The sequence below is a fragment of the Bombus pascuorum genome, chromosome 2 (genome assembly GCF_905332965.1).
Source record: "Bombus pascuorum chromosome 2, iyBomPasc1.1, whole genome shotgun sequence".
Taxonomy (NCBI): Eukaryota; Metazoa; Arthropoda; class Insecta; order Hymenoptera; family Apidae; genus Bombus; species Bombus pascuorum.
In genome coordinates, this window is record NC_083489.1 from 10,304,476 (window position 1) to 10,319,452 (window position 14,977).

The 14,977-nt window shown below is 41.5% G+C and overlaps 1 protein-coding gene across 7 annotated transcripts in view; it reads right to left on the reverse strand.

The window, feature by feature from the left end:
* Positions 1-14,977, reverse strand: part of LOC132916424 (cytohesin-1) — a 58,783-nt gene that overhangs the window by 17,919 nt on the left and 25,887 nt on the right. The window contains exon 1 of one of the 7 annotated variants that reach the window (XM_060976422.1): positions 11,267-11,311. The exons of the other annotated variants lie outside the window; for them this stretch is intronic. Coding sequence (XP_060832405.1) covers positions 11,267-11,296 — 30 coding nt within the window. The 5' untranslated portion in view covers positions 11,297-11,311. Of the gene's footprint in view, positions 1-11,266; positions 11,312-14,977 lie in introns of those variants that run through there. 7 annotated transcript variants of the gene reach the window in all.

The window sequence follows — 14,977 nt, forward strand, 5'->3', positions numbered from 1 at the left end:
GATACGTCTTGAGAAAGGCTTTGATAATTGTAGACAGTGAACATTTGCAAGTTGAATAACACAGCGTGGCATGTGCATTCGGTTTTCACACGAATTGACGGTGTTGCCTAGAATGTCTTAAGGTAAAAAGAAAGCAGTTAGACGAGACGAGAGAAGAAACGTCCAGTTAGGCTAGAAGAACAGCGCGGGAAATCGCTCATAACAGCCACTGGGTTCGCATCGCGTATTGTAATTTACATGGGAACGTTTAACGATGCTATCGCAAAAATTGCCGAGCTCCCAGTAGTAAAGTCGCCCCGTGGACTTCTTCACCGCGGTTCGAGTTTAATGAACCTTAACCTTAACTCTAATGAATCTTGTCGAGACGCCACAACGTAATTGTTAACCCCGTTACGCAGCGCGTTGCTACTTTTACGGCCGACTCTCCGTTTCTAAAATAACACCGCTCCGCACTATATTCGTCATTAGATCAGTTGGTGACTGGACAAGTCCGATGTTCTTTAAACGCACCGATTTGGTCGAATCTTTCATCCCGTTCTTTTTTTCCTGCCCTGTTCCCAACTTGTTTAAAACGTTCACATTCGAGAAGAGATATCGATTTCCGATTTGGTTCGAACATGTTAAATTACTGCGAGTAATCGCACGCAAATGAGGAGAGAGAGGGAGTCGTCGTTCAGCGGAGCGTACTCCATTTGATTCACCTAAACGACATGCATGCGCTATTTATTCTTCAACTCGCGAGGGTGATCTTTATTTTTACACATCGACCCCATAGAAGCTTTTATTAATCAACCATACGATGACCTCTCCTCTTCACCCAAGGAATTACTCTCTTCGAGCGAATCGAGAGCAACACGTTTACCTCGTTGTTCCTATATGAATATTTTTAGCAGAGCGTATCTAAAAACGTATACTATTATATATCATCATTTTTTAATGTTACTCTCATAACTTATTCGAGGATTAAGAATAACTCCAAGATCCGTTTCATTCTAACCGTGGAATTTCAAGACCACTGACCCGAAGGAGGTTCACTTCGAAACAACCAAGGATCTTTCTAACTTTACGATCAATGGACTCATAAAGCTTTAGACCTCTCTAGAATTTACGATCTAAGATAGTTAGTTTCCCACTAATCTCCGTTAAATTAATTGTTTCCTGGAATCAAACGGACGATTCCATTGATCTATTCGCGATAATCGACAATTTAAATAAAATTAATCTTATCTTCCTTCCTGGTCTCCATATTTTATCGAGATACTGTGAGAATATTGCCAGACGCGATATAGAGCTAATGCGCGGTGTTCCAAATATTAAAACACCTTGCACGAAAGAATAAATATCGTTTAAATCGACAGAGTCGTCGTTGAACGTTAGATAAAATATACAACGTGCTCGTTCCAACGAAAATAACGCTTCGAGCAACCTCTAGCTAAGGTATGCGATCGTGCAAGGTGGCGCATGGTGGTTAGCATTGCTAATAGACGTGTTTGTCATCATCGACAGAAAATACAAACGGCAGTCCTTACCTGACCCCGTCAATTAATTCAGTCCGTGACAATGCGTCCCACGGTAAATCAACTACCGTCGTGACACAGGAAGCTTTGTTGACGCCATCTCTGTGAACTATGAACTGTCCTGCTTCGCAATCGACTCGCATTTCCTTTCTCTTATCCAGTATTTTTCTTTTACTTCGTATCAGTGGAGTATTTAGAATTTTCAAAGAAGATAAAAAGAATTCTTCAACATAAATACAACGAATATGATTCGTTGTGACGTTAATGAATAACTTAAGTGCCATTTTAAAAGGATGACGTAAACTGCAAAAGCAATTTATGTAATTCGAAAAATGCCTAGGGTTGGCTTTGTTAAATACCGTTGCTTTTTCCCATTATTATTTCGTGGAATTTAACATTTAACCATTGTAAATTAAACTCCGATGTCTTTCAGCTTTCCCATGTCGAACAATGCGAAACCGCGCGCTCAATGCGATGGCAATTTGCATTTTAAGTCCCTTCCAGATAGAGGAGCATCGCAAAACGATGAATCATTCGCGAACGTCGATGTTCACGCGGGCCTGCGCGCATTATCGTCGTTTTCGCGATAAACACTTACATAATATCGAGCGAAATACATACATATGTACGACGTGTAACGTCGTTGCGCCGGCTACGCGAATCGAGGCAGATGATCGTTAGATTAATCGCGGCAACTGATCGCCAGATTAATCGCAATTTGTCTGGCTCTGCAATTCTCAGGATTCTATCTCGATGTTTACGCTAAATGCGAGCTTAATCGATGTACGACATCTAAATGAATAATAAGTCAAAAAAAGAAGATACAGTCATAACGCTTGTTTTACAGATAAAATAAAAGGCGACCCACTGACTCGACAATTTCGTCGATCGATAATTTACAGTCATTTTTCGTGTCGAAGGTATTAAACTAATGGATCAAACGAAGTTGCCGCGATTAACTTTTAGCAAAACATTTTTTCTTCGTTTTTCAGTAAATCGTACTATTTATTATCTGCAATCGGTTATCGGAGCAAACAGGCCTGGAACGTAACGACGTTCCACAATCTGTGCGAAAAGGAAATGAGAGTATATAGCTTATCGCATCCTGTGTGTGCTCATAGCGATGCACATTGCTCTTCTTCGTTGCATCTCAGGATGCATCTGCTTCGAATCGTTCACCGCGTTATTTACATTTTCTCGTTATTCTCCTTTGCTCCTTTATTGTGTTTACAGTTCATCTTGGCGGACCGTATCTTTCATTTTCGAGGGAAAGAAACACGGTCGAGTAGAGTCCGAGGAAAACCTCGCTGCACAGCTAAATGCACTGCACTAATTGCGTTCTTACCTACTGTTTCACTTGTACTTGAAAAAAACAAAAAAAAAAGAGAACAAATATTTCCAAGCTGTTTTACATTTCACCTCTTTCCTAGATAGTTTCTATACTCTTCCCTCTCCTTTCTCCTTTTTTTCTCTTTTTTAGAACAATGTTGCAAAGAGCTTTTCAAAATCTTGCAGCGTTAGAAACGAATTTAGATGAAACGAATTTTGTTGCAGTAAAGTTTCGAATAAAAAAAAGAAAAAAGCGCAATCGAGCGACCTGGGAATTTTCCACGAACGCGAATTCGATCTGTGTACCCGATCACTTGACCCACATGAGAGCGGTGCTTTTAATCACGAGCCCTCGTTTAATCGTCCAGAAATGAAAAGCTTCGCTCGACCGTCTTTTGTTGCTTGCGATGAAGCCCGAAAACATGTCCACGCCGATCGAACCTGCCCAATCAGATGGCGAAAACAAAATTCTGCTCGTAGAATTACCGAAGCTTACTTTTCCTAATAACACTACCCTATATACATTTCTCGTGAAGCAAGCCTTTGAAGATTTCGAAACCGAAGTAACGACGAGAGAAGAGAAATCGGATAAACAAGAATGCGAGGCAATCTTTCATTTGCGAAGCTACCGCTTCCAACTTAGTTTCGGCAAACTTGCCGAGTCCGATACAAGAAAATGTCTACCGCCTACGACTAAAAGTCCGGCAAACAAAAGCAGCAACGTTTCGAGGAATTCGTACCTCCACGCAATATTCGTTACTTCCATCCCTCTTGTTCCGTACACGGTAAAAACCAGAGCATCGTTCGGATTATTGCGAAAGCGAAAAAGCATGCCAGTTAAAAGTCTGCCGGAAGATGTTTCTTGGCCGTCGTCGAAGCGGATTCCCGCACACACACACACACACACACACACACGTGAGACAACCAGAAGGGAAGTCTGGCTCGCTCCTTTTTCACATTTTCCTCGATACCTCTGCCGTAGGAAACAGTACCAGGCTCTCGTATACAATACGTGACCAAAGGCCTCGGGGAATCTGCATCGAGGACGTCTTTTTTCCCATCTTCCCATTGACATGTCGGAAACAATACCAGCTATTTTCCACCGGGGACAACCAACGAAATCGTTTTCCTTGCGCGAACTACTTCCTATGGGAAGCTTCTTCAGGAATCAGTCAGGTAGTCGCGAATTATCGATTCATCGGTGAACCACGAGAAACGATGTTCCTTCAGAAATGAGAGACACTGAGTGGGGAGGATCGAACGATAAGGGACTCGAATTCGACGAATAATCAAGGACGAGGCAGAGATACGGTGATGATGGGGCGTTAGTAGACACGCATTAAGATGGAATTTGTGTACCATTTTATAATGAACGAAGGTTGATTGGTCTGAAATAACTTGGGTATACGTATCGAGAAAAAAATAGTCGCAGAGACCTCGCTAGTATCCTTCTTGTTTATCGAGTGCAGATGAAATACAGGTAACTGGGTGAAATTGTTCTCGTTAGAAAAGAGACCCCTGTTGTTGGAGGAGAAATGAAAGACCCTTTGTATTCAAACTTCACGTAGGAAACGTGGACAAAAGACTGGGTAAGAACCGACTCCAATCGCGTTACATAATTCGCATACTACTTCCAATTTCTCGCAAGGCCGAGACATGGCAGAAAATATCAAGCACTCGGTATGACCAGAAAAGTATTCACCCGTAACTTCTTCGAGTCGAATATACGATTCGTTTCGAAGGAACGACGCGAATTATAACGACGCGACAGCCGTGCTTGCTCTCGAAACATCTTCGCGGACTATTTTGTCCTCTGCACGACCTCGTGACATTCTACTAGAATATCCGTCGAATTGGCACAGGTGCAAGCGAGAAGCGATTTAACGCAATTGCGTTCGAGTTTGGCACGACATTTCCCTTCGACGAAGAAACTCACCCCTTATGAACATTTTACTATTCCATTTACTCGATTCATTCACTAGAACATATCAGGTATTGTGTCATCTTTCGTTCCTCCTCCGCGCGAGATCTAGAACAAATTTTTGTTCGTCCTGTTGTCCCTGCGAAGACGATTCGAGTGGATAAACCGGTTTCGATTTCGTTGTCGATACACTGCTCTGGATAATTGAGAATCCTTGTATTTAAATTGCCGCATTACTAGGAAATGGAAGTTCCAAAAGTTTCGACGTATGAAAAGCGTGCGAGACGATATCGCGACAAAATTAATTATGTCGTTTAACGTTGTAATGTAAATGCATTTTATATCTGGAAGACGAGTACCGATCCTCCTTCGCGGAATTCTTTCATTCGATCGACCATCGATTCCGACACGCTTTTACGTTTTTCGATCGGATGCTTCTTTCTCGGAGGGAAAAGGATTGCAAACGTTTGTACACTTGTAAACTCTCTAACGAATGATTTAGCGTTAACCTTTCTGCCGTTAAACGTTTGAAACGTGCCCGCGGCGAAGTGGCTGAAATGGTTAAATTGCTTTGACGTATGCCTGCACGTGTATGGGGTAAGCGTTACCAAGGGTGGTTATACCCATGCGCTGTTAGATTGTGAGCTTGACAGAAAACAGAAGCTGAAGGAGAAATTTTAGAAGATGAATATAAAGAGTTTCAAAGCCAGCGTTCAACAAGAATGGATACTATACTTCTCGGAGAGAAACTTTTAGAAAATTGAAGTTTGATTGGCCGTGGCACCGACATAGTAGAGAAAACACAATGAAAATAACGTATCTTCTCGTGCATCTCTTGTTACAGTCTGTAGTCCTTGAACGCACACCATATTGTCACGCTATCGTAAAAAGTCAAACGTTACTTTCTACGAAGTAACGGAGTAAAGGTTAGATGTACTATCGATCGAAAACTCGGTGCGCAACATGATCTTGAAACAAAACGATGCTCGAACATTATCTTCCGTAATCCTAAGGTCGCGAAAGTTGAATTTTTCATTATCGAAAAATGTAAACAACTAATTGTAATTGTAAATGTAATTGATGACAGTCGAACGTAAAAATTTGTCGCTGAAGACCATTTCTCCATTTATTGTTGCAACGTAAATGCTATCTCTGTATTGGAGTTTCGATGTTCAACCAGTTTGTGCGTGGATAATCCTCGAAATTTACTAGAAACGGCGAAAGACGTATCTCTGCCCGATTAGGTCGACCAGTTCATCAAGATCAATGCTCGCCTTGCCTGTTGAGCTAGTTAAGTCGTCTAAAATGAAAAGCAAGATATCCGTCAGAAACACGCAAGCCTCGAGCTTCCGCGTTCTTGGAACTCCGATCGCTTAACATCCCTTTAAACAGCAACTTTTGTACGACTAAGATATACCTATATCTACTTATCGGTTATTCGATTCGTTAATCCAAATATAAAGTGAAAAATTCGTTTTCTTCTCCCTGATTTTTCCCGAACGTTCAAACCCACGGAGTTTACCTCTATCGAATTACGGTGGAAACAGCATGGAAAGGAAGATAAATGCAGCTGGCTATCGATAGCCGTGTGTTCGTTTTTCACGACGACAACGAGCGTAAAACACGATGATGGAATGCGCGGTTTCCGCCCCAAGTCATCGCACAGATATCGCCTCGTATTTTGACCCGGCTCGGCGATTTCCTTTCGCCTCGAATTGAAATACATCGTCGCGCTACGCACTCGGGGGAACGAAAACTAGCAACAGATACCAGCCACGGTCAAAAACAGCACCTAAAGCAAAGGAATCCAAGTCTGTGAATCCAAGCGGAGAGAAACAAAAAGCTGACCCTTACGATTCACCATGCATTCTGATATTTACGTAAATCGTTTCCTTCGCGAAGAAGAAAACTCCTTTCGTTAGGAAGCGGAGACGTTCTTTTTAAGATTTGTATAAATACCTGCAAACTATCTCTTTTAATAATTGTAAGCGTGATTTAGATTTCTCTGCTGGCTATGAATTGCATACGAATTCGATACTTTCTGCTCTGTCAAACTAATCATGTCACTCACGGAAGCAAAGTACAAGACCACGATGCGAAATGCATGGGACAAAAATGTAGAGTTGTAGCGTGAGTCAAAGTGGCACAACGGATTCCATCAAAGATCTGAATCTTTAATAACGTCTGTCTTAACCGTTTGGTAAGCCCGTAACACGCATTCGGATAGGCCTGACCTGGCCTACATGTGTTTTCTTTTGTGAGTATCCGGAAAAGAAGAGGGTAGATTCATTCGCAAAGAACCGACTAAAACCCGTACCTCGTTCGAACCAACCCATTTTTATGCGAATCAACGAACTCGATTCTTATCCTTTTCTTTTCCTTTTTGTCCTCTGGAGAAACCATTGTTTCTACGAGCGCAAATCTTTCCCACCTGTTAGCCAACTAGCTTTAAAACGTAATTTTTCAATTTCCACGAAATCAACGAATGTAATTATGACAAAGACGCAATTGTTTATTAAAGTGGTCCCTTGAAAACCAGTCGATGGAGTTTCTGAATAAATTTCTACTTTATTGACAGACCGATACGACAGCTACACTGTCCAAGTATCATTCTGTGATTAAACGGAGGAAGTAATTTTCGTATTATTGCCGGTTCATCGAATCAGATTTTCTTTCTTCGTACAGACGAGATTCTGTTATACTCCGCAAACTACGAATATAGCAGAGCTCGAGCCTTCGATTATAGAGGCATTGATTCCCTGGCAAGGGAAGTCCGGATTACTGATTTATTGAACCAAGTCACTGCCCCCTCCCTTATATCCGCTGCTCTGATACGCTCTAGCATTACACTAGTCGCGTTACTTTACACAAAACTCGTTTGCCACCGCTAGACGAGATTTAACGTGTCTAAGATTCGAAACGCAGAATCCATGGCAGAAAGAAAAATGACGAGAATGAGGAATTTCGTTATTACGATTCCCCTGAGACATACGAAATATCAGGAACGAATATCACGTTCATCGGACGGACAATGTACCTGCTTGTCCGCCGACATTTACTTAACACATCCATCCTGGCAGATATCAAGCACCCTCGAGGTGCCGCGAAAACGTGCACACGAAACATTTCCACGATTTCCTTTTCCCCTTTCGCGCAATTATAACTCAGCCAGACCAACAGTCGACTCATTGTCCGATATCGATCGGTCTAACCACCCACGACAAGCTTCATCCGCCCATCCATACACGGTGTGCCATTCTCATCCGGCAAGCATTGAACCAAGGGAACAGGATATCGCGACAATTACAAGGAAATTTGAAGCGATCGTAGGGTAAGGTACAAAGAGATTGGAAAGCAGTCGAGTGTCTCAGTCGGTGTCCGCGAGCGTGGCTAACGGCTCGACCGTCGAGGAAAAGAGGGTTACAGTCGTTAAAAGTCGCTGGAATGCGGCGGCTCGACATTTCTGCGCTCCCCTCCGTTGCATGGCGCGATCCTCGCGCGCTCGAAATACAGCCAGCTTCTGTACAAATCCGCGTCTCCACGCTCGAGAGAGACTTTCGCGGATATTCGCCAACGTTCTCCAGTGTTTCAAGGGATATCGGTGACTTTCAAGATTGGTTCCTTTCGCTTTGTTTCGTGCTCTCCTCGAATGTGACTCTGTCTAACCGTTTACGAGCCATTATTTACCGCGAGTAAAATTCATAAATTTGGAAATTTGAAAAATTTTATCATCATCCTCCGGTGTAACGCGGTGGATAAATTTCAAAGTGCAACGATACACGAGGATTTTATAAATTTTTATAAACGAACTTTATTTCGCGGATGAGTAATTTGGTTCGATAATTTTTTTTAAGCTCCGTGGTCCGTGTAATGCGGAACGTGTCTGTTACGCGTGTTACAGGATGGCCTACTGCAAAGGTCGAATTTCCATGTATCGCGATTACACGACGTACGCGTGAATAAATGCCGGAGAATGCGGGTGTCCGCTATTGCAGAGGGATAATTAAATCCCAATGAACAATGGAAGAAATTAATTAAAATCGAACGACTAAATACGTTCGCGATTGCCACGGGCGCAAAACTGCAATGGGAATTTTTTTTTTTTTTGTAGACGCATAGAAGAGAGAGGAGATTATGGAGATCGATTCTATTGATATTCATTAGCTTTGGCTGTGTATGCGAAATTCGTGTGCCTATTAGGGTATATAATTAATTTACCGTGAAGGTAGTACATACTTGATCCTTTATTCTTTCTATTTTCAGTGTATTTGAATCGTTATTGTTGTTTTATGGCGGTGGCATTGAATATTCATGGTGGGTCAACGTAGCGTCCAATTGGACAAACTTTGGAAAGTATAGTGTATTTAAATTACTACTGTGTTATTTTATACCGACGAAATTGAATATTCATCCGGAGGTGGACGTGGCATCTAATTGGATAGACTTCGAGAACTATGCTTTCCTCTCCATTTAAGTCGCCATGATGGACGCAACCCATCGTAATATCCTGTAAACTTCTGTCAAAACGAAAACTGTTGCAGCTGCAACAAAAGTTCCCGCGCAGTTCAGCCTATATGGATATCGTGATATTAATGATATTTCACAAATAAATATTCAATTCTGGAACACATCGACGTACCCTCATCCCCCGGATATTATCATAAGAGAAGAACCACGATATCTGGTAGCAAAGAGTCTTTATCTTGGAATTATCATTCGTTCACCGCTAATAACGAAAGCTATTATTATGCTAATTTCCACTATTCTTAGGACAGCTCGCGTGTATTGGTCCTGAAGGGCCCGTATTAATATTTATACATTTCAGAAGGGATATCTCCTGTACACCCTCGGTGCTCGTGTCCAGTCACGATTCGTAAAACATGTGACTTCTCATACAATCGACGCTCGTTCCTTCTGCTTTCTTCCCTTTCCTGTCCTGCTTTAATCCAATAATAGCTCGTGCACGTTTATTTTAGACCCCCAGAGACGAGACTGCACCGTTTCTGTTACACGAGAGTCGGCTACCTGGTTCGTGACACGCTTATACGGCTCAAAAGTGGACTGAAAGTTCATCTGCAACGAGTCTCAAGATCTTGGTACATACCGACTTCGATATGAATTATATTACTTTCCGTTATCAATATTTTTAGGATCGTTTATTCTTCCATGTCTCATTTTCTTCGGCCGTGTAATATATATCTTTGCGATTGATGACGAAGTGCCTACGCCTTCCCACGCGTTAAGAATAGAATCCTTTGACGTAATATTACTTCTTTTCTCCTTGGCAAGTGCGATGGCTGTAACGTAGCGTCGTGTCTCTCTTTGTATTCTTCTGACAGGAATAAGTCTTCCCTTTTTTATGTCTTCAGGGAGCAAACGGGCGACGACAAAGGACTCGATAGAGATGGAAATTTCCTGGTGCGAATCGCGTCTTTTCGCGACACTTTCTCCGTATTAAGACCAACATTCGTCAAAAGATATATTCATAAATTTTAATACCCGAGTCTTTTCGATGTGAAATATTAACAGAGGGGAAAAATTTCACGACTAGCATGAATGAACGATTCGTGCTTAAAAAACCGATCCAATAAAAATTTCGTAAAGAATAACCCACGCACTACGATCGCCATTCATCGTTTCAAAGAAAAAGAGGAAACAAATAAAAATAAAAAAGATACAGGTTCAAAACTGTTTGTCTGGCCGGAAGCGTATTTACGTCAACCGCATCAACTTTCGTTCCATTTTTTTGACGACCTACATAGCGGGCATCTCTACGCGCTGCGACTCCGAAATGGAAAGGAAAAGGAGGTCCGGCTATTTTTTCTGGCGACCAACAGCCTTGTTTCGCGTCCTTGGAAGGTTGGTTCGCTAAGCGAAAAAACGACAACACGGTAATCGCGAGATCAGAAGCGCCGTGCAAGACACGTGCTGTTAGAATGCTCTTCGCTCCTTCTCTTCGCTTCTTTTCTTTCTTGGCTCCCCTCGACATGGCCTTCAGTGGTTAGTTTTCCAATTTATCTACCATGCTGTCCGCGCAGCTTTGCCTCTCTTTCTTATTTCCCGATTGTCCTTTTACCTTCGTAACTGACTGTACGGCTCGATGAACCTCGATTAAGTTGGACATCATCATCTGTGCAATCTTCGCTTTTTCAAAAAGCAGCCTTTAAAATTGACTGCTAAAATTTTATCTCGCTTCTTTTCAGCGATCGCCTCGAGCGTTAATCTTGGCTTTTACGATGGCTAACGAATAATTGTTTAATTATACCCTTTTATTAAAGCCTGTAACTATCGCAAGTTTCAGAGTTCACCCGGATTATGTGTTTCGCACATAATAAATGAACTCTGATGGAATCGAACGCACGATTTTTTGCTACGATTCTCTAAAAGATTGCAGACAAGAGCTACTTTGAAAGTTAAATGCTCGGTATAGTAACAGAGAGAAGAGGAAATAAAAAAGAATGGACAAAGACTAGATTTGTATCTAACCAACGGTATTTACCGCACAACAGAGATGCCAGACGTTGACCATGTGCTGCGGTTTCTATTCAATCCGATGCATCCTGGGAAATGGCGACTAAAATCGGGCTAAACCTTCGGCGTTAAATTGCCTGATGCGCTTCTTCTATTGCTCAACTCTTGGAGACCCAATGATCGAAACGGTCTTCCATTCTTCTCAGAGTAATAAACCAACAAAACGAACATCGGTTAACAAACTTAGGATTACGATCGAGTCACTTAACAGCGAGTCTTTATACCGTAAGCGAGAGAGTAAGCACATCATTCGCCTCTAACGCGCGGTTAGTAGATACTTGTACGATCAGAAGAAAAACTTGTAGTCCGACGAGTTTTGCACAACATCGGTACGGCTATGTCGCGACACAGGTATTTCGCGTTTTCTCGCCAGAAATCTCTTAGCGCGCGAGTATCCACGGTGGATAATCAGAGGCATGAAAAAGGGGCGGAGGGAGAGGAAATAGAGACAAGATGGAAAAAAAAAGAAAGAGAAGCGGAAAAGGAGAAGATAAAAAATAAATGGTCATAGAATGATAAGGCAAGGTGGAACGTGGAGCGTGAATTAGGGAGACGATACGCGTTCCGCCGAGAGAAAACGACGACTCGTTGGAAACGCGCAGACGTTATTATCATGCCCTGGCGGAATACCAGTTACTTCTACCACGTTCCAGTTCCTTTCTTCGCCAGGTATTCAGCGAACGGTCCCGGTAAAGTGACCTCTCAAGGCCGTCGGCCGAGCAACAAGAGAAGAGAGGACGAGGGAATTCCCCCTTTCGCTCGGTCAGCAGCCGCGCGCAGTTTCATCTAGCTGGACACGGAGCTACGCTGCCGGAAAATGCGTCGTGGAAACACACTTCAGCGATTAGATCGCGCAACCTCTTACCTTCTTTTTCTATTTTTCTTTTTCCTGAATACTTTATGCATACGTTTTTGGTTTCACGGTAAATTTTGTCCTTTGAAGATCGATCGAACGATCGCTCCTCACGGAAAAAATGAGCCAAAACTGGTTTCAAACTTTATCGCGACAGTCGTAAATATAAATCACATTCACACCTATTAACCTAATACAAGATGATAAGAAAATGGTTCGTGATAGCGTGAAATTAAGTTCGTTTAACATTAGCGTGACACCGTGACATTTAACGTCATTAGAAATAACGATGGGCTAATAACCACTGGTAGCACATTTTTTAGCATGTGATTTTTAGAGGTCCTTGTTATCCCATTAACCTTTTCCTGATCGCAGAAAAGCAAAGAGAAAAGAAAGAGAGAGAGAGAGAGACGTTTACCGCAGACGTTACAAGTCGTCACGGTAATTAAAAACGGTACTAATGGAATTACGAGCTGTTAACGCTTCTTTTTCAGCTGGAACGACAGAAAGAACGATTTTGCTTTTGAATTTAGTGGTTTCACCTTCTAGCAAGGCTGCTCGAATACGTTGATTGAAATTATACGCTGCAACGCGCAACGACGCCGTTCTACGCTCAATTATAACCATCGTTCGTGTACTCTGTTGTAATTAACCCGACACCTGCGCCAGTGAAATTATCAAACGCGGTTATTACGGTTTTATCGTAGCTACCATTAACTTTGCTTTCCTATTATCGATAATCTTTGAACGTTATGCTGCAGCATCGTAACGCACGATAAAAATACGCTTAATGAGTGAAATCTGATTAATTATAAAAAGATGGATGGAAATATATACCAGTTTTACAAACATAAATTTTACAAGGAGAAAATCGTAAATCGCTTCAGTTCTTGGGAACACGCAACTAAAAGTAGCGCTCCACTTCGTTACGCGAACTTGCAACTTACAATCGCAGACATACATCGCGATATAACGAGTTGCAACTGCAGTTTTAACCCTAACAGTTAAATCCTAAGTAGGAGGAGGGTGTGACACGTTTTCTAAGTTGGCGTCCTACATTATAGAATTAATTACTCTTTAACTGTGCAAATGTAGGAAGTACTTTGTTTTGCCTTTTGCTAAAAAAAAGTCACGATTAGTCATTGTTCGCGGAAGCGTTTGTTCGATCATACTCAAACGGTCGCATTTAACCTTGCCGTTGATGATACGTAGAAGCAATCGCACATGCTCGTTTCCGTTTCATAGTTCGCTATAAAATTTACCCCAACCACTATGACCTGATAGCGCGATACGCTCGATGCAGGATACGCAAATCAGGACAAAAGGAAACGATCCTGACGGACGGAAATAAGAATCGCTCTCGATGGAACTGCAAAACTTCCGGCGGCGAAGAATAGCATACAACATACAATCAGCGAACGGTCTTCTTTTTTTTTTCTTCTTTAAATAAAATGGAACACGGATGGATCGAATTAGATCTTAGGATAAGTAAAGTTAGGACAATTAGGATGAGCAAATTATTTGAATCAAATTAAGCGATTTTCTTCGTAATATACCAAATTCGGCTATGAACAACTTTTAAGCGATTTGCATTTGAAAACGGACTATTTAATTCGTTATTAGTAGCGTGATAAGCAGCGAAATACATCTTATACATTGACAAGTCGACGACGGTTATAAATTTCTTCAAGGATATATCTTATATTCATCATTCATCAAAGATAAGTTTCTTGAACTAACATTGATATCTTCATTTGTAATTATCATAACTTATTAGCTTTATTAATTTTCATATAATACTTGCTTGCTTACTCAAGTAACCCTGTCGTGTTATATTTCGTTATGGAAAAGCAGGCATACGAACAATCGAATTTCAGCGATAAGAATAGTTCTCTGTGCAAGAAAGGTGCGTCAGATTCGAACGGTATGCGAGTTTGCAAGGATGGAATTTGCGCGTGCTATTTAAACGAATGATTCATCGACGACTGTAACGCAATTTCGATTTCTTCCGCCACCGTTTTCGTACGTCGTCTTCTCACTGATATGAATGAATTCTCGCGCGTTTACGAATCGTATTTATAACTCTTTCGTCTGCATCTGGTTCCTCCTCTTCCGGATGATACACGTTTCTCGCAGTATCGTGAAACAATTCGATTCAAAAGTAGTCGCGTTGTTGCTTTAAGGGAGAAACCGAAATATCGTATGATGTAAAAAGACTATCATATTTTGTTAGCGTAGAGCGTAGGAGTGATAGAACGAGCGATCGAGGATTGAGTGAACGCTTATATTAGACTATTGACGTGAGTGACGAACGATTCGAAGAATACGCATGAAAATTTACCTCTGTATGGCAAGATACGTGTGACGCATGTGAAATCTTCGAACGAGAGTCATTATAGCGTTTCGCTACTATTTTATTAAAAATCTGTCTGCAACCCAGTATTCCTGCGAATTGCGAATTTAAAATTGCTGAGTCTGAACCTTGCAGTGATCATACACCTATCGTACCTACAATTATATTTTTACGTTTCTTCAATCAATGCTCTCATCGATACTATCTTGAGACTTCGTTAAAGCTGAAAACCTGAATTTCAACGTTGAAGTTGCAATATTACACAAGCCGATAGTTATGCATGCCTTTAAGCATGCTTATCGATATAACCTTGAAATGTCCTTCGGTATATGAAATTTAAATTTCAACGTTTACTATTACAAGAGCGTACGCTGTATCCATTTACGAAACATATTCGAAATAACGATCGTTTATGGGCCAACGATGTTTGTATAATTCGTGCATTTCATTTCAACATGCATAAGGATGTAAAT